The following is a 19,511-nucleotide window of genomic DNA, read 5'->3' as shown; positions in this document are numbered from 1 at the left end:
TCCTCTGGCACCCCTAATTCCTATGCATTTACAGAAGCCTGACCACAACTGCCCCTGAATCCTGGCTGTAGACATAGATATACATGCAGGTTGTCCAAAGAATAAAGAAGGAAGACTTAACACAATGCAGAAGAGGAAAGACTCAGGGAGCGACATACCTAGGCAAGTACCTACACGAATGAAGGGTCCCCAACGCTTTGGCCATCTGCACAAGTATCCTTCTCCAGGGCTGGGTCTTCGCTTTAAGGTAATAATACTGCATAAACGCATTCTATTTTCTGTGTAAACCTTGCAATTAAAAAGCTAAAAAACCTATATTTTGCAACCCAAGTACCAGAAAACTAGTTCTTTCCCCCACCCTCGACACACACACCCCACAAAAATAAAAACTGCCAAAATAACATCTCACGTTGCTTCTCTGATCCCTCCTTCCGCCTCTCCTTTAGTGTCTTCGGTGAAAAGATGAAGATCCCAACAGGAGGAAAGAGCTTGCCCAGAAGTGAATCCTGGCTGTGATCACACACACGAAACAATGCACTTTCGATCTGCTTTCAATGCACTTTCTAACGGGATGTTGCCAGTCCGCATGGTAAAATCCAGTCGGAAAGGGCATTGAAAGCGGACTGAAAGTGCATTGTTTCGTGTGTGCGGTCACAGCCCTTGTCTCTTTCGATCAACGTTCGGCATGATTGTGACAAAAGGGAAACGCGGAGAAACACATGGATCGGGCGAATGCAAGGAGTGTGCAAATGACAGTGTTCACGTATTGCTCGTTTAAAGGCCAGTGGAAAAAAAAATATGCATAGACATGGCAGCAATATGCTGGCTCTTGGCGGCTAGTGTCCATACTTGATGATAAATACCCCTTCCTAAGAAGTTCTGTGCAGCCAGAGCCTGTTCATCCGGTTGCAAGGCTCTCAATACTCCCTCCCAAACTTCCTCTGAGCAACCATGGTCAAAAGGTTTGCCTGCAACTGCTGCAATATGAAAGGGGTCCCCAACCTTTCTGAGCCCAGGGGCACCTTCTGAACTCTTACACAAAATGGCTGCTGCAGGAGGTGAAGGCAATCGTAAAATGGCTGCCGCAAAAGCTGGAGCCAGCCATACAATGGCTGCCACAGCTTACCTTTCGTCACACAGTGAAGATCCTTGTCAGAAGCTGTGGTTGCAGCTTCTGGCAAAACAGCCAGTTCGATGTAGTGGTGAAGTGTGCAGACTCTTATACGAGAGAACCGGATTTGATTCTCCACTCCTCCACTTGCAGCTGCTGGGATGGCCTTGGGTCAGCCATAGCTCTTGCAGAGCCGTCCTTGAAAGGGCAGCTTCTGGGAGAGCTGTCTCAGCCCCACCTACCTCACAGGGTGTCTGTTGTGGGGGAAGAAGATACATGGAGATTGTAAGCTGCTCTGAGGCTCTGAGATTCAGAAAATTGGGCGGGGTATAAAACCAACATTTTCTCCTTCTTCTTAAAAAAAATTTGCACAGCCAACCAGATTTCCGATGGCCAATCAGAAAATGTGCCAGACCAAAGCCACACCTGGCCCCACCCACTTCTAAAACACCTGGTGGGCACCATGAAAGGTGTGAGCGGGCATCGTGGTGTCCACAGGTACAAGGCTGGGGACCCCTGCCATAGGATAGTCAACCGGATGAGTTTTCCATTCATTAAAAATATTTATACCAAGGAGAATTTATATAGTACTTAAATCAGAGTAACGTCCATATGTTGGCACTGCTTGGAAGGCTAACAGCACCACCCTAAGCAGAATCACACCATTCTGTGTCTGTTGACTTAAAAGGGTGTAACTCTGTATAAGACGGCTCTGTAAATCTGATTTTCGTCGATGTAGAGTTTAATCACATGCCTTGAGACCAGTGTTCCCTCTAAGCTGAGTGTTTAGCCTCCAGGTCACACGTTTTTGTCTTAGCTCAGGAAAAAAAAAGGCCCCAGGGAAAATTAATTTACGCAGTAGCTCACAAGTTGAATGCCAGCAGCTCACAAAGTAGGATTTTTGCTCACAAAGACTCCACAGCTTAGAGGCAGCATTGCTTGAGACCATTCTCTGGGCCGCTAACATCCCAGTGAGTGCAACCACACAATTCCACAGAAGGCTTGTCTTCCTAAATCTCAGGAATTCCTCTCACGCTTTAGGTAAATGATATCCTAGAGGTGCGTCCAAGGAGAGTGGTTTCCCATGACAGACAGCAGCTTAACATAGCTAAAGAGATCTCCTCATGAATGCTATGAATTAAAACTTTCCTGAATTCAACAGGACTTTCAAAAAAACTCCTCGAGGGGTGGGGTGATAGGTCCCGATCCTACACGTGCTTACGTCTCCGGGCATGCTCCCGTATTTTCATATGGGTGAAAACAGACCATTCCTTATCACACAATTGCCACTAAAAATGTAGCCGTTTGAAACAAAACTCCTCCAATTACAAACAGACTTTGGATTGTGAAGTGAACTTACATATCGAACCAGAAGCGCTGATCGTTTGACCTTTTCAAACATTACCGCTACGGTTGTTTGAGTCTGGTTATCGATTAAAGCGTTCAGGCGTGATGAAGACTGACAGGTACGTCCGCATCCAGTCAACACAGCAAACGCATCCCGATCCGACAATTCCGATGTGGACGGAAGATGCTTCTGTTCATTCCTACACCAACCAATGTTGTCTGTGCGCAGAATCCAGTTCCAATAATGGGCAGTGTGAATGGAGCTTTTCCAGTTCTGGAGGCCCGTATCGCAACCAGTCATGGGACTCGATTATGAGGCCTTTGCAGTCCTGTGCAGTGAAAATTCCAATTTGGGGGTACCGAAGGAATGGTTGTAAAACACTGTGAAAATGAGCCGACGGTTCATTAAGACCCAAGTGAGGGAACTGTATTTTAAAAGGTTACTGTTTCCAATAACAGTTCCGAAGGATATTGTCTACCGACACAGAAGCGGTACGGACGAGAAAAGAAATTCCTGCAGCACCAGTTTTAGCAAAGAAGCAGCACAAAGTCATGGAGATTTCATATACAAGTGAGGCTCTTTACATTTGTACAGGGCTAATACTGGAGCCTATTTGGAATTTTATGGAAGGGAAACCTCGCACACAAAAAAAATGAACAGGCTGAAAAACAATTTTTGGCACATTAACAGTTTTTTTTTTTTTGTAATACCTTTTTCGAACTTTTTTTTTTTGTCGTAAAAAAATTGATCGTGTGATTCTTCCAAATTTGTGTTCTTGCATCAGCATCTGCTGTCCAGGGGATCGAGACAAAATACAGCGCCTTCCAGAGTCAGTCCCATTTTGAACCCCTCCTGGAACGAGAGAAAGAAACAAATGGGGGGGGGGGGGAATGGATCGTCAACATAAATTAGTTCAACAAAACAGGAGCCAAGTGGCACCTTTAAGACCAACCACCTGGATCTATAAATCAGTTCAGATAAAAGAAAAGCCCCAAGGTAACAAAAGACTTTTGTAACTTGAATACTCTGAAGTATCTGACAACTGTAAAGAATATGTAAAGCAACGAAACCCACTATAACAAGGAAAAGTCTACTAACAACAAGCAGTGTAACACAGTGTAGTAATCAATACAAATGCAGGTTGCTCTTAACAAATAGATATCAAGCTGGTCCAAAAGTGTGGCTCAGCCAACAGTATTCTGGGAAAGTAATGCCCGCTTTTTGACCCAGGCTTATATAATAGAGTTGAACGAAGCAGGAGTCAAGTGACACTTTTAAGACCAACCAAGTTTTATTTGGAATGTAAGCTTTCGTGTGCTCTCTAAGCACACTTCATCAGATGAGGGGATCAGGTATTATGGGCTGAAATACAAGCCGTTTGTTGATTACGCATGCAGACTGGTCACGTTCTAAATAAAACTTGGTTGGTCTTAAAGGTGCGACTTGACTCCTGCTTTGTTCAACTACTTCAGACCAACACAGCTGCCCACTTGGATCTATATAACAGAGTGCTTGACAGATAGTCTCACATTTTGACATATTACTGCTTTATTGCTTTCGCATGCTCATGCTACCCAGATCAAAGGTTCCCTCTCCTCAATTTGTTAATTTTACTATTCTGTCATTGGATCTTAAATCTGTACCATTTTGCATTCTAAACCACTGCCTACCAGCTATATATAGCCCTGCTCACTGTACCGGATTCGTCGTCTGACAAAGTTGTGCTTGGAGCACGCGAAAGCTTACGTTCTGAATAAAACTTTGTTGGTCTTAGAGGTGCGCTTGACTCCTACTTTGTTCTACAGTATTCTCCTTGGGCCACTTCAGACCTGACCACCTTAAGGAAGCAGAGCTGTACTGTGATTGGGTAGCCTCAGTCTACAGCTTGCATAAATATTAGAGCAATGTCTCCATGTTTGAAATACATTCCAAGAGCGGGGAAAAATATTCTAGCTGTCGGAACATCTATCGCCTTCCTTTGGACTGAAATATGATCCTTCCACTCCTAAGTTCAATATGTAAAATAACAATATGTTACTTTACATAAAGGTAAAGGTAAAGGTAGTCCCCTGTGCAAGCACCAGTCGTTTTCGACTCTGGGGTGACGTCGCTTTCACAACATTTTCACGGCAGACTTTTTACAGGGTGGTTTGCCATTGCCTTCCCCAGTCATCTATGCTTTCCGCCCAGCAAGCTGGGGACTCATTTTACCGACCTCGGAAGGATGGAAGGCTGAGTCAACCTTGAGCCAGCTACCTGAACCAGCTTCCACTGAAATCGAACTCAGGTTGTGAGCAGAGGGCTCCGACTGAAGTACTGCAGCTTTACCACTCTGCACCACGGGGCTCTTTACTTTACATATGTCACTTTACTTTAAATGTTACTTTACATATTGTTCTTAATTACAGAGCGTTGTTAAGTATTCAAGTCTTTTGCGACCCTGGGGCTTTTCTTTTCTTTTATAGCCACATAATTACCCCAGGTCTCCTTTGCTTGTTGATAAATCAGCTCAGGGCTGGAACAACCCGAGCTCAAACTTGTGTGTAGTCTGCCTATTGGATGCTGTGAAAAATACATATTGCCCATTCTGTACACCAGGGGTAGAATTCTAGCAGGAGCTGATTTGCATATTAGGCCATCCCCTCCGATGTAGCCAATCCTCCATGAGCTTATAAAAAAAGAGCCTGGTAAGCTCTTGGAGGATTGGCTCCATCAGGGGTGTGTGTGCTCTACACAACGGATTTGGTGAGAAAGGTGGGATCCCTTGGGTCAAAATCACAGAAGATGACTTCTGTCTTAGTGGGAGACAGCTAAGTAATCCAATCTTGCATATCCTAACCAGTCAAGATTTGAGCCCAGTAGCACCTTAAAGGCCAACATGATTCTCCAGGTGTAAATTTTTGTAAGTCAAAGCTTGGTGCATTAGGCTTCATCTTGAAAACTTATAGCCCGAAAATCTGGTTGGGACTCAAATCTCATTCTTCTAATGCAGACCAACAAAGCTACCCTCTGACACGAAAAATGTTTTAATCCGTTGTTTTATGTACAATAGAGGCTTAAACAGGGCTTTTTTTGGTAGCAGGAACTCCTTTGCATATTAGGCCATCCCCCACTCTGATGTAGCCAATCCTCCAAGAGCTTACAGGGCTCTTAGTACAGGACCTATTGTGAGTTCCAGGAGGATTGGCTATACATGGTCTAAAATGCAAAGGAGCTCCTGCTACAAAAAAAGCTCTGAGTTTTAACAAAAGTAGGGTTCTTTTGGGGAGGGACACATCACATGCGCAACAGCCCAAATAAACAAATTAATCAGTTATTTCATTAAATATACAAAATGTGTGGTGTAGTAGTTAAGAAGAAGAACTGCAGATTCATACCCTGTCCTTTTCTCTGAATCAGAGATTCAGAGCAGCTTACAATCTCCTTTATCTTCTTCCCCCATAGCAGACAACTTGTGAGGTTGGTGGGACTGAGAGAGCTCTGACAGAAGCTGCCCTTTCAAGGACAACTCTGCGAGAGCTATGGCTGAACCAAGGCCATTCCAGCAGCTGCAAGTGGAGGAGTGGGGAATCAAACCCGGTTCTCCACACACTCAACCACTACACGAAACTGGACTAGTATCTGGGGAGACCCAGGTTTGAATCCCTACTCATACCATGGAAGCTTGCTGGGTGACCTTGGGCCAGTCACATTTTCTCAGCCTAACCTCCCTTACAAGGTTGTTGTGATGATGAAATGGAGGAAAGGAAGATGATACAAGCTGCTTTGTGTTCCCACAAAGTACAAATAAATTAAATAATAAAGTAGGGTAACGTAATTTGGAAATGAGCCCAAGTTCTACTTTAAAGCAGGGGTTCCCAACCCCTGGTCCATGGACCGGTTTTGTTAGCAACCGGGCCGTGAGTTGTATAATTATTTCATTTTATATTACAATATAGTAATAATAATAATAATAATAATGACATTGAATTTATATCCTGCCCTCCACTTCGAATATCAGAGCAGCTCACAATATCCTTTATCTTCCTCCCCCACAACGGACACTCTGTGAGGTGGGTGGGGCTGAGAGAGCTCTCCCAGAAGCTGCCCTTTCAAGGAGAACTCCTGCGAGAGCTATGGCTGACCCAAGTTCATTCCAGCAGGTGCAAGTGGAGGAGTAGGGAATCAAATCTGGTTCTCCCAGATAAGAGTCCGCTCACTTAACCACCACACCAAACTAATAGAAATAAAGGGCACAATTGTATCATCCTGAAACCATCGCGTGCCCCCCTCCCGGTCCGTGGAAAAATCGTCTTCCACAAAACTGGTCCCTGGTGCCAAAAAGATTGGGGACCACTGCTTTAAAGGACTTTTTTAATTGCTCATTTAGAAACGACAAATATTACTATTCAGCAATTAGCATACCAGGGACTACAGGACGCAACTAGAAAACACACTGAAATTGTGACAGACTCCCCTCCCCCCTTTTTTTTGCTGGCATATTTTTAATACTTCTAATTTTGCCACATTCCCCTTTCAAGCTGGCACAGCTTCCAAGGACAGCCGGGTTGGTCTGCAGTGAAACAGCTAGATCCCGGTCCGATAGGACTGTAGAAACCAACAAGATTTCCAGGATATGAGTTTTCGAGCCCAAGTTGCCAGAGCAGAACTTTCTGGACACAGAACTGAGAACGGAATGGCTCTTTTTTGAAGCCCGACATAAGGCAGAAACTGTTGTTGGCAAGATGACCTTACTGAGATAAGAAGCACTTTTACTGGTAGTATGAGTGCTTCAGGAACACTTCTTTGATCTATAAATAATGAATATTGGAAAACGATGCATTAGAAAGGCTAGCCTTCTCTCCTGGGATTAGAACTGTGCCCGCGGTTGAGGGCTATGGACGTTTCCCCCCCCCTAAGGAAAAATCCCAACAACAAAAGACAAAAGCAAAGCCTAGCACAAGCGTCACAGTGATGGTACCAAACTTTTCATGTGATCAGGCCTCTTTTTCTAGCAGGACCTCCTCTGCATATTAGGCCACGCCCCCTGATGTAGCCAATCCTCCAAGAGCTTAGAGGGCTCTTAGTACAGGGCCTACTGTAAGCTCCAGGAGGATTGGCTACATCAGGGGACGTGGCCTAATATGCAAAGGAGCTCTCCTAGAATTACACCCCTGCATATTAGGCCACACACCCCTGATGTAGCCAATCCTCCCAGAGCTTAGAGGGCTCTTAGTACAGAGTCTACAGTAAGCTCCAGGAGGATTGGCTACATCAGGGGGTGTGGCCTAATATGCAAAGGAGCTCTCCTAGAATTCCACCCCTGCATATTAGGCCACACACCCCTGATGTAGCCAATCCTCCCAGAGCTTAGAGGGCTCTTAGTACAGGGCCTACTGTAAGCTCCAGGAGGATTGGCTACATCAGGGGGTGTGGCCTAATATGCAGATATGCTCCTGCTAGAGCCCTGCATGTGATAATGGGTCTTCTTCACCCATCCATGATGCTCAACCATAAAGACAACTGTGAGATTCTTTCATCTCAGAAGGCATGTGGGGAGAATCACGTGGATGGGGCACCCATACATGACTGGGTGTTGGCAGAGAATGAGCACTTTACACTCGACATTACTTCTCTGGAGAAGGGAAAGGGAATGATCTGGTCTTCTACTGCGCTTTCCACACATGCTGAATAATGCACTTTCAATCCACTTTCAATGCACTTTGCGATTGGATTTTACTGTGGGAAACAGCAAATTTTGCCTTCAAATGATCACTAAAGTGCATTGGAAGTGGAATGAAAGTGCATTGTCTAGCAGGTGTGAAAGAGCAGAGAGAACCATCACTGCCACTATACAGCAACACAACATTGTCTCAGAAGTGCTGCAGGTCTGAAATCATAAAAAAAAGGTCTATATTCCAGTCGAGACTGTATGCTTTTAAATGTGTATGTACAATTCCACTGTGCGGTGTGACATTACACAATGAATGCATACAGTCAATGAAAATGATAACACTGAGAAAGAACCGATACCCCTCCCCCTATTTTTAAATCGAAGGAAACTGAAAATAAAGAGGAAAAACCTGATGACCGAAATACTGTGGTAGAGGGAAGATGAATGCGCAGAAACATTTTTGGTGAAACAGAACAACGTATGTAAGAACACTACAGTTTCAATTTAACAGATTTTGCAGGAGATAAATTGAGACCCGTGGAAAACAATATACCAACCATCGCTGACGCTGCACTCCCGGGGAAGCAGAAAGGCAGAAGACACATAAACACATTAGGTAGATTGGTTAACGTTATTACATCCCTTAAGTTAATTACAATTTTAATATACAAGTAAACTGAACATTAAATTCAGACAATATGGAAGATTTATTCAGCTGAGGTTCTTTTTCTATGTTTTGTTTTAGAAAGACTTTGGAAAATAAGAAGACCAAAGTATGCAGTATAGGGTTGTCAATCCCCAGGTGGGGGCAGAGAATCCCTTGGTTTGGAGGCCCTCCCCCCCACTTCAGGGTCATCAGAAAGCGGGGGGGGGGGCAGGAGGGGAGGGAAATGTCTGCTGGGAACTCTATTACTCCGTATAGAGACTTATTCCCATAGAGAATAATGGAGAATTGATCTGTGGTTCTCTGGGTCTCTGGGGGGGCCTGTTTCTTGAGGTAGAGGCACCAAATTTTCAGTATAACATCCCGTGCCTCTCCCTGAAATACCCCTCCAAGTTTCAAAAGGATTGGACCAGGGGGTCCAATTCTATGAGCCCCGAAAGAAGGTGCCCCTATCCTTTATTTCCTATGGAAGGAAGGCATTTAAAAGGTGTGCGGTCCCTTTAAATGTGATGGCCAGAACTCCCTTTGGCGTTCAATTATGCTTGTCACACCTTTGTTCCTGGCTCTGCCCTCAAAGTCTCCTGGCTCCACCCTCAAAGTCCCCAGATATTTCTTGAATTGGACTTGGCAACCCTAATGCAGTATGTTTTCCCCAATTAACATCCTGTACTGCTCAAAATCAACTAGAATCCCACCACTGATGGATGTTCACTATTTGTTCATCGCTTACGAAGGGGTTGCCACCACTGGGTTGAGAAATAACTAGAAATTTTGGGGGTGGCACCAGAGAAAGGCAAGATTTAGGGAAAAATCTTTAATGGGCTGAAATGCCACAGAATTCATTTTCCAAAGGGACCATTTTCTCCGGGTGAACTGCTCTCTGTTGTCTAGAGGTCACTTGTAATCCCAGGAGATGTTCAGCCAACACCTGGAGGCTGGGAATCCTACTTACGAACAAAGGATTGGTATCTTTTGGTTTCACTTTGTGAGGTGCCAAAGTGTTTACTTTATGAAGCTTGAAGCAATGTCACAGAGGGGTTCAAAAGCATGGCCCAGCTGTACCACTGAATCATTCGAGGCAGTTGCCTCTGGTGTTTGAGGTAAGACAGCAGAAGGACTTCCACTTTGCCCTCAACTCGCTCCCACTTGCTCAGGGCCAATGCTGACTTGGGTTCCTGTTCTTCTGCTCAGGTGACAGCTAGAGAGGACATGATGGAGGACATGGTGGCATAAGAGGGGATTGGATAAACATCTGAAGCAGAGGTCCATCAGTGGCTATTAGCCACAGCATATTGCTGGAACTCTCTGTCTGGGGCAAGTGATGCTCTGTATTCTTGGTGCTTGGGGGGCAATAGTGGAAGGGCTTCTAGTGCCCTGGCCCCACTGATGGACCTCCTGATGGCACCTGGGTTTTTCAGCCACTGTGTGACACAGAGTATTGGACTGGGTGGGCCATTGGCCTGATACAACATGGCTTCTCTTGCATTCTTATGTCTGGGGCAGTGATGCTCTGTATTCTTGGTGCTTGGGGGGGGGCAGTGGCAGGGCTTCTAGTGTCTTGGCCCCACTGATGGACCTCTTGATGGCACCTGGGTTTTTTGGTCACTGTGTGACACAGAGTGTTGGACTGCAATGGGCCAGTGACCTGATCCAACATGGCTTCTCTTATGTTCTTATAAGGAGGTGAAAACAGGTTGTCATTACATCTTGTGAGAAATGGATCAGTAGCCAGTTAGAAACAGGGCGGAGCTGTTGGACATATGTATTTGATAAGCATGGATTTGTTATGCATTTTGGGGTGGTGGACATATTGAAAGAAGCTCCAAAGGGCTAAACAGGACACAGGAACAGGCAGGATGGATATGATGAGCTACCGTGCAGAGAAAAGGATAATAGATGTCAGAGGTTCCCAACCTTTTCAAGGCTGTGAGCACCTTTGGAATTCTGATGCAGAGTGGTTGGCACAATCACAAAATGGCTACTGCAGGTGGTGGAGCCAGTCACAAAATGGCTGACATAGGAGGCGGAGCTAACTATTTATTTATTTATTTATTTATTTATTTATTTATTTATATTTTATTCAATTTTTATTCGAGAACAGGCTCAGGGCAGGTTATCTAGAACCCTAATCATAACCCTTCAACATTTCAGACTGCTTATTAGGCCACACACCCCTGATGTAGCCAGTCCTCCAAGAGCTTACAAAAAAGAGCCTTGTAAGCTCTTGGAGGATTGGCTACATCAGGGGTGTGTGGCCTAATATGCAAAAGATGCCTTTATATCTGCACAGCCAATCAGAAGCCCTGCAGGGCAAAAGTCCTACCTGGCCTTGTCCATGTTCTAAAAGCACCTGGTAAGCTCTGGGAAATAGGTTGGTGGGTGCCATAATTTTGGTGGGTGCACAATGTTGGGAACTCCTAGTACATGTATATGTGTTCTGCGCATGATGCAAAAATAGTAGATTAAAATTTGGTAAATGGATTCAGTAATGCCATTTTTTTTTCATGGATCTGGTCAGTTCCAGCATAGCTTGGGCATATATTAGAACAAACATGCACCACACATATAGAACCTGCTGGTTGTTTTGGGCAGTTTGCATGATCAGAATAGCATTGTACTTATCTTGCCACAGTCAAAAATCATAACCTTTAGTGTAGTTCTCATGAAATTGGTACTCCTACTTCAGAGGAAACATACATGGTGATCTTAGACCCACTTCCCTCCCACAGGGGCTTAGAGACTAACAGTGTTATCCTAAGGACACTTTCTTGGGAGTAAACCCCATTGAATACAGTAACAGAATTCAGAGTAGACCTGTTTAGGATTGCTCTCTAAGGCTGAATACAGATGGGCGGTTTAAGCCGCCCTGGGGATGGGAGGCAGGAGGACCAAAAATGTGTGTCCACATGTGCACATCTGCCTCCTGTCCCCATCCTGACTGCAGCCCACCTGGGGCTGGGACGAAGCTGCCTCAGAAAGGCACCACTTACAAAGCGGTGCCTAAATTCTGAGGCGGCTTTGAGGCGCTTCCCAGCTGTCTGGACAGGCAGGAAGCACCTGGGAAGTGACCAGGAGGTGCACGAGTGCTCTGGAAGAAGATTGAAGATATTGGATTTATATCCCGCCCTCCACTCTGAAGAGTCTCAGAGTCTCACCATCTCCTTTCCCTTCCTCCCCCACAACAGACACCCTGTGAGGTGGGTGGGGCTGGAGAGGGCTCTCACAGCAGCTGCCCTTTCAAGGACAACCTCTGCCAGAGCTATGGCTGACCCAAGGCCATGCTAGCAGGTGCAAGTGGAGGAGTGGGGAATCAAACCCGGTTCTCCCAGATAAGAGTCCGCACACTTAACCACTACACCAAAGTGGCTCTCCTACTACACCAAACTGGCTCTCCTCTAGAGCACACGCAGCCTGTCCATGTTCCGGGGGGTGGGCCGCGGGCCATCTGGAAGCTTCTGATCCTCCCCCTTTCCCACCAGCTTTCTTTGGGGCAGCTTCATGCCGCCTCGAGCCGGTAGTCTGTGATCACCTGAAGTGTGCTAAATGCATGGCATAAAAACCTCTAGGGCAGCTGAGAAACTGCTATTCCACAGATGTTTGAAATGTTGCTGTTAGCTGAATTTGCTCCGTCCGCACCCTTCCAATCTTGCCCTGGCAACATCAAACATCTCACAGGCTCTGATCCCAGAGCCCGCTGTATGATCTGGTCTCACTCCTACAGGTTCAGCATTTACGCAGCAATGGAAACGACGTTCTCGAAACGGTAAATATTTGATCACCTGCATCTCATCTAGTTTGGACTGGATGTCTGGAGGGAAATCTCCGGCTCCGCAGCTAAAAGGGTCAAATGGTTCTGCTCCAAAAAGGTCTCTCTCTAGAAAGAATAACAACAATAAAAGAGAAAAAGCAAGTAAGGAAATGAACAGCACAATGGGAGGTCTATTGTACAGAAATTCGCCTTGAAATGACACTTGACAGAGCTTATGTGATTCCATTTTTGGAGGGTTTTTTTTCTTTTTCTGGAACCAGAAGTAGCATAAGACAACTGTAAGTGGGAAATTCATGTGGATAAGTCTCTATAACCCTTTCACCTCCAATGTATCTCCGTCGCCCTGTATCCTTCCGCCCGCCCACCTGTGGTTACAAAGCAGCTTTGAGCAGAAAAGTGACCCACCCTCCTTTGGCTGAAATGCAGACAGCCCAAGAAAACAGAGGTAATAGTGTAAGTCTGCAGTGTGGGCGATTTCAGCCGTAAGCACTTAATGCCTGGAACGAATATTCGCTTCGAAGTCCAAAACAGCAATAACTGTAACCGATGTTATTTGGCGTTCCAGAAGACCTTGGAGAAAGCCCTTCTGGAACACTGCGTCCCACTCCTCCCAAGAAGCAGACGCCCACCTGGGGCTGATCAACTGAGTCTGTCTTTTCTCCACTAAAGTACATTTCTAGAGATGACCACAAGTCAATTACAGGGATTTCAGCGAATATCTCTACAGACCACAAAAATTCTTTATGATTGGTTTGCCAGTGATTCAGAAACAGCAGCGATCGCTCTAAAGTCACAAAGGCAAATGAAGAAGAAAAAGAAGAAGAAAACCATAGTTTATTTGTTTTGGTAATGATACTTCTGCTTTTGTGTAAATGGGTAAAATTAAAAACTGTCTGTACATGTTCTCTATTCTGGTCCCCCATGGCTCCTTCTCTCCCGGCTGTCTGCAAACTATCCGAAACTGAATTATTCAAGATGGCTTTTCTATACAGGCAACAGAGTCATGCTGCACTAATTGATCCACAAAGTGACCTGGAAAAATTATTAGGGACTGTGGTCTATGCTGCTGTGTATAGCTTCCTGTGAGTAGGATCCTACTATGTCATTTATTACGTGAATTTTGCTATGTAATTAATGTGCCGGTACTGATGCTTTGCTGCAGTTCTGTTTTCAGACTTCTGCTTGGTTCTACAACTCTACTCTTATTACAACGTTTATTGAATGTCCCATCCTGTCTACTGTATCGACTCATTCTATGCAGGGTTTGTTTTTTTTTTAGCAGGAACGCAGTTTCGACTGGCTTGGTGTCAGGGGTGCGTGGCCTAATATTCAAATGAGTTCATGCTGCGCTTTTTCCACATAAAAGGCCTGGTGTGAAACAATGGTGAAGTCAGGGGTGGAGCCTAATATGCAAATGAGTTCCTGCTAGGCCTTTTCTACTAAAAAAGCCCTGATCCTATGTAATCCGCCTTGAATCCAAGTGAGAAAGGTGGCCTACATATATATATATACACACACACACACATATACATATATATATATGTGTGTGTGTGTGTGTGTGTGTGTGCGTAAATAATTTTTTTTAAAACGCGGTGAGGTCTTTGTTTGAGCTGACCCTGCTCAAACAAAGGCCTTTAACATGAGTAACTTCTGGTAGTCCCTTTGGGAACGCATTACATCAACTGGTTAAGTTGGTAGAATCCTTCTTCCCTAGGAACTAACTTGTACACCTAGTTTGCCACTGAAGGCCCTGCCCTAGGTCCGCCCTGCCAACAGAGGTGTGCCGACGCACAGTGACTGGCACCACTGCTTTGGAACACTCTGCCAAAGCACACACCTGGATCTTCTTTACCTGCAAGTGAAAGCCTACTGAATTCTGCCCAAAAGTTCTAGCCGTTGTCCAATGCTGTTTCCATTCTATATCTCTGTCTCTTCCACTGCTGGATGGGTTTATGATGTTTGGCTTGCTTACGGTTTTGTTTATTTCTGAATAGAGGAATTCGGCATGCCTTTCTAAGAAATCGTCTGTACAACACGTCTCCGTAGGCTTGTTCAAGTGGGGGTTTGAGAAGTGTCCTGGAGCATTTCCCCAGGTAAGTAAATGCAAGCGTGCCAATATGGCACCAACGTGGTTCGTTTTATCATCCCCAGGTTATAGGGCAGGCGGAAAGCATTTTGCATGTCTGGACTAAAGATGTTGGAAACTTCAGGGTTTCTCGGGCTGTACCGAATCAGAACAGAGGCTGATGAGAAAATCACGGCATTTACGCAGGAAGTCTTCCGAGATGTCTGTACATAGGAAACTAGCAATAGGAAATCTTTTATGAACTACTGGCATATTGTGTTTATTTGAAAAGGTTTTTGTTACAACTACTCTCCATTTCACTCGAGGAACAAATGTGTGCCTTCTCTCATATTAAAAAGAATATCGACTCTATAACCCCAGGATCTCCAATGTTCTCTTGCATCCCACATACATTTCCCATCACAATATAACTCACTGTGTAAAAACGTACACGCTCAAAACAGGAACGTGAGAACGATGGTTTGCAGATCCTCACGAGGCTGAAGCAGGCTGTCTACCGTACGCCTTTCTCAACCACAATGCTATTGTACGAAGCATTTGGAAAGCGGTATGCCAAGTGTGGTTGGGATCGATTCAGAAGATTGGATTGGATTCAGAAAATTAGGGCTGAAATTTGATATAGCTCTTTCACATTTCGCTGTACACAATATCTAAAGCGGGGTCCCCAGCGTTTTTGGGCCTGTAGGCACCTCAGGAATTCCTACACAGGGCCAGCCCATGGGCTCAATTGCAAAATGGCTGCCACAGGAGGTGGAGACACACTCACACCTGGAGAAAGTCCAAGTCCAGTGAAGAAGAGGGGTAACTTAAACAATGCAAATGCTGCCACCGAAGCCATGTTATTTTAATCTGTGCAGCCATTCAGATCTTCAGTGGCCAATCAGAAGCCACGCCAGGCAAGAGCCCCACCCACTATTGTCAGAGTGCTAAATAATGAATGAATAAATAAATAAATAATGAACATAGCACTAAATAATAATTAGTAACATCAACATATGTCTTTGTCATGAGCCCTAACGAGGAGGAGCTGGAAGAGTTAACAGACCTGGACGAGTTGCCAGCCAGTTCCTCAACTGAACAAACAGCAGCTGGCCCATCAATCACTCTCCAGGCACCAGTGTCAGCTGTTGACGATCAATCTCCTCCAAGCTCTCCTCCTCCCATCTCAAGAGTTTGAAGCAGGCTCCGGAAAGAACTTTCAGAGAGAAGACATGAGGCACGCCGATGCTTCAGATCTCTCAGCCCTGAGTTCTAGCAGAGTCACTGCCACCAAGGGAGCAGGCTGATTGAGACTCCCATATAGCTCCCACCCAGGGCGTGGTAACCTTGTGGAAGCATCCACGCTCCTTCCACGCTCCTTCCTGATCCACGCTCCTTCCTGATCCTGACCTGCTTGATTTCCTTGGCACCCTGACCTTTTGGCTTTTGGACATTGACTTCTGATTCCAGTTTGCGATTCTGCATTGGTGACTTGACTCCTGCTTGACTTCCTGGACTTTGACCTTGGACTGGCTTTGGATTCCTGCCTGCCTGCACCCTCAGAACGTGGCAGTCTTGGACTTTCTGCTGATAGTAAATTATGAATTTATGGTTTTATTTTATATTCTGTTTATAAATATGTGTTGTTATTACCTGTTCTTAGCCACCCTGAGCCTGTCAGGGGCGGCGGGATAGAGATATGATTAAATAAATAAATAAAACACTTGGCAGGCACCAGAGAAGGTGTTGGCAAGAACCTGGTGCTCAAGGGCACCACGCTGGGGATTCCTGGTCTACAATGATGGTACTTTCTAAAGTAACCACTGTTTGCATCTACAGAGTGATCCAACTATAGCACATTGTAATGGGAATGTAAATTCAGTGAAAGGAGAGTCCTGTTGTCTGACATGTTAAGGATCCGAGATCTCCCAGAAAACAACAGTAGTTTATATTTATACATCATGAGTTGAACATTCAGATTTTCCTTCTGAACAGTCCTTACAACTACCCAGGGCTTTTTTTTTTGTAGCAGGAACTCCTTTATATATTAGGCCACACCTCCCTGATGTAGCCAATCCTCCAAGAGCTTACAGCAGGCCCTGTATGAAGAGCCCTGCACGGTCTTGGAGAATTGGCTACATCAAGGGAATGTAGTCTAATATGCAAAGGCTTTCCTGCTACAAAAATTGCCCTGCAACTACCCTATAAGGGAGGCCGGTATTATTACCCTCCCATTACAGATAGTCCGGGATGGGGCCATTTGTCTGTAGGAGAGCTTGTGAGCTCCCAGCTGAGAAGAAAAAGGAACTTGGAATTTCTCAGCTTGGACTTAGTATCCTAATTTATGGGACTATGGGAGTGATCCCAAACAGGTTTACTTGTAATCAGGGGTGGAATTCTATCAGGAGCTCCTTTGCATATTAGGCCACACCTCCCTGATGTAGCCAATCCTCCAAGAGCTTACAAGGCTCTTTTTGTAAGCTCGTGGAGGATTGGCTACATCAGGGGTGTGCGGCCTAATATGCAAAGGAGCTCCTGCTAGAATTCCACCCCTGCTTGGAAGTAAGCCTAATTTAATTCAATTTTATTCACAGCTGATCTTTACTTTCCTAACAGAATAAAAGTACTTTGTAGGATAATTACTGATTGGTCTCAGAAGAAGATTCTTGTAGGTTTCTAATTCTACCTTAAAAGCGGCGGACATGGTTCAGAACTAAGATTTCTGATGTGACTTTTCTTTCAGCTCTTATTCTGGGGGGGAAAATGATTTAAAGAGCCAGTGTGATGTAGTGGTTTAAGAGCGTTGACCTCTATTCTGAAGAAATGGATTTGGTTCCCCTCTTATCCTCCACATGAGGCCACCTTGGGCCACTCACAGAAATCTCTCAGCCCCCCGTCCATCTCACAAGGTGCCTGTTGTTGGGATGAAGATGATGATATTGGATTTATACCCCACCTTTCACTCTGAATCTCAGAGTCACTTACAATCTGCTTTACCTTCCTCCCCCAGAACAGACACCCTGTGAGGTAGGTGGGGCTGAGAGACCTCTCACGGAAGCTGCCCTTTCAAGGACAGCTCTGCAAGGAGCTAAGGATGATTCAAGGCCATTCCTGCAGCTGCAAGTGAAGGAGTGGGGAATCAAACCCAGTTCTTCCCAGATAAGAATCCGCACACTTAGAAGAAGAAGATATTGGATTTATATCCTGCCCTCCACTCCGAAGAGTCTCGGGGCGGCTCACAATCCCCTTTACCTTCCTCCCCCACAACAGACACCCTGTGAGGTGGGTGGGGCTGGAGAGGGCTCTCACAGCAGCTGCCCTTTCAAGGACAACCTCTGCCAGAGCTATGGCTGACCCAAGGCCATGCTAGCAAGTGCAAGTGGAGGAGTGGGGAATCAAACCCGGTTCTCCCAGATAAGAATCTGCACACTTCACCACTACACCAAACTGGCTCTCGAAAGGAAAGGGAAGGGAAGGTGATAGTAAGCCTCTTTGAGACTACTCACGGTAGAGAAAAGCAGGGTATTAAAACCAACTCTTCTTCTTAAAGACCAGTTGTGTCGGTTCACTGGGTTCATTCTCAAGCCTCTCTTGAACAAACAGGTAACATGTTGACATTTCAAGTACCTAGCAAAAATATCTTCTAGAAGAAAAATCTCCTGGTCCATTATGGCCTATGGGAAGGGCTATGAGTTTTAGAAAGAAAAGTCAAATAAAAGCCAGGCATCTTCTCAGGAAAAAGAACCCAGCTAGTTTTAAAGCCCAACACATACAACGTTAGTCACCGTTACAGCATAGTTTCCTAGGTCTGCTAAAACCCTTTTTCATCCACCAAAACACCTACCCTTATGCAACTTGCTTGAATGCACATCAAAGATTCATCTCGTTAGGGATGTGAATGTCTTCAATAACTGCAGACTCCTTTTCCTTCTCTTCGGTCACTTACACAACTCTCCTTTGCTCATTTTCTTTGGAGGTTCCAAAATGTTCAATGATTTCCTTACAACAAAGGTTGCAAATCCTGCTTTGAAGATTCCATCACAAACGTTTCAGGGCTGCCTCAAGACGGGGAGTTCCCTGTTTGCTTTGGCTATAAGACACTGCATGGAGCAAAGGCAGGCCAGGGTTAAGTACCTTCCAGAGGACTCAAGAGAAGCCCCATGGCACAGAGTGGTAAAGCTGCAGCACTGCACTTCGAGCTCTCTGCTCACAACCTGAGTTCTATCCCAGCAGAAGCTGGTTCAGGTAGCCGGCTGAAGGTTGACTCAATCTTCCATCCTTCCGAGGTCGGTAAAATGAGTCCTCAGTTTGCTGTGGGGGAAGTGTAGATGACTGGGGAAGGCAATGGCAAACCACCCCATAAAAAGTCTGCCATGAAAACGTCATGATGCAACGTCACCCCAGAGCCAGAAACGGCTGGTGTTTGCACAGCGGACTACCTTTACCTTAACTTTTTAGGTTAAGGTAAAGGTAGTCTGCTGTGCAAGCACCAGCCGTTTCTGGCTCTGGGGTGACGTTGCATCATGACGTTTTCATGGCAGACTTTTTATGGGGTGGTTTGCCATTGCCTTCCCCAGTCATCTACACTTCCCCCCCAGGAAAGACTCAAGAGGAACCACCCAAACAGATTACTGCCCCAGAGAAGGCAGCTATATGTTTTGAGATCTTCAGATCACTTGGTACCTTCCCTGGGGTGACGGTGATGATTTATGGCATGATATGCAGCTGATTTATGGCAACCCCTTCTGCCTTTCAAAGCAAGAGACGTTCAGAGGCGGTTTGCCATTGCCTGCCAGTTTGGTGTAGCGGTTAAGAGTGGCGGACTCTAACCTGGGGAACCGGGTTTGAATCCCCGCTCCTTTACATGAAACCAGTGGGGTGACCTTGGGTCAGTCACAAGT

The 19,511-nt window shown here is 45.4% G+C and overlaps 1 protein-coding gene across 3 annotated transcripts in view; it reads right to left on the bottom strand.

Moving 5' to 3' along the window:
* Window positions 1-3,131: 3,131 nt before the first annotated feature.
* The window catches only part of GULP1 (GULP PTB domain containing engulfment adaptor 1), a 307,489-nt gene continuing 291,109 nt past the window's right edge, over window positions 3,132-19,511 (bottom strand). For all 3 annotated transcript variants that reach the window (XM_060257245.1, XM_060257246.1, XM_060257247.1), the window contains 2 exons: window positions 12,556-12,650; window positions 3,132-3,311 (listed from right to left, as the gene is read on the bottom strand). In XM_060257245.1, coding sequence (XP_060113228.1) covers window positions 3,240-3,311; window positions 12,556-12,650 — 167 coding nt within the window. In that variant the 3' untranslated portion in view covers window positions 3,132-3,239. The remainder of the gene's footprint in view (window positions 3,312-12,555; window positions 12,651-19,511) is intronic.

Source organism: Heteronotia binoei, chromosome 16 (genome assembly GCF_032191835.1).
Source record: "Heteronotia binoei isolate CCM8104 ecotype False Entrance Well chromosome 16, APGP_CSIRO_Hbin_v1, whole genome shotgun sequence".
Classification (NCBI taxonomy): Eukaryota; Metazoa; Chordata; class Lepidosauria; order Squamata; family Gekkonidae; genus Heteronotia; species Heteronotia binoei.
Note: the sequence above shows the minus strand (reverse complement) of the source record. Positions and strands in the feature narration are given on the sequence as shown.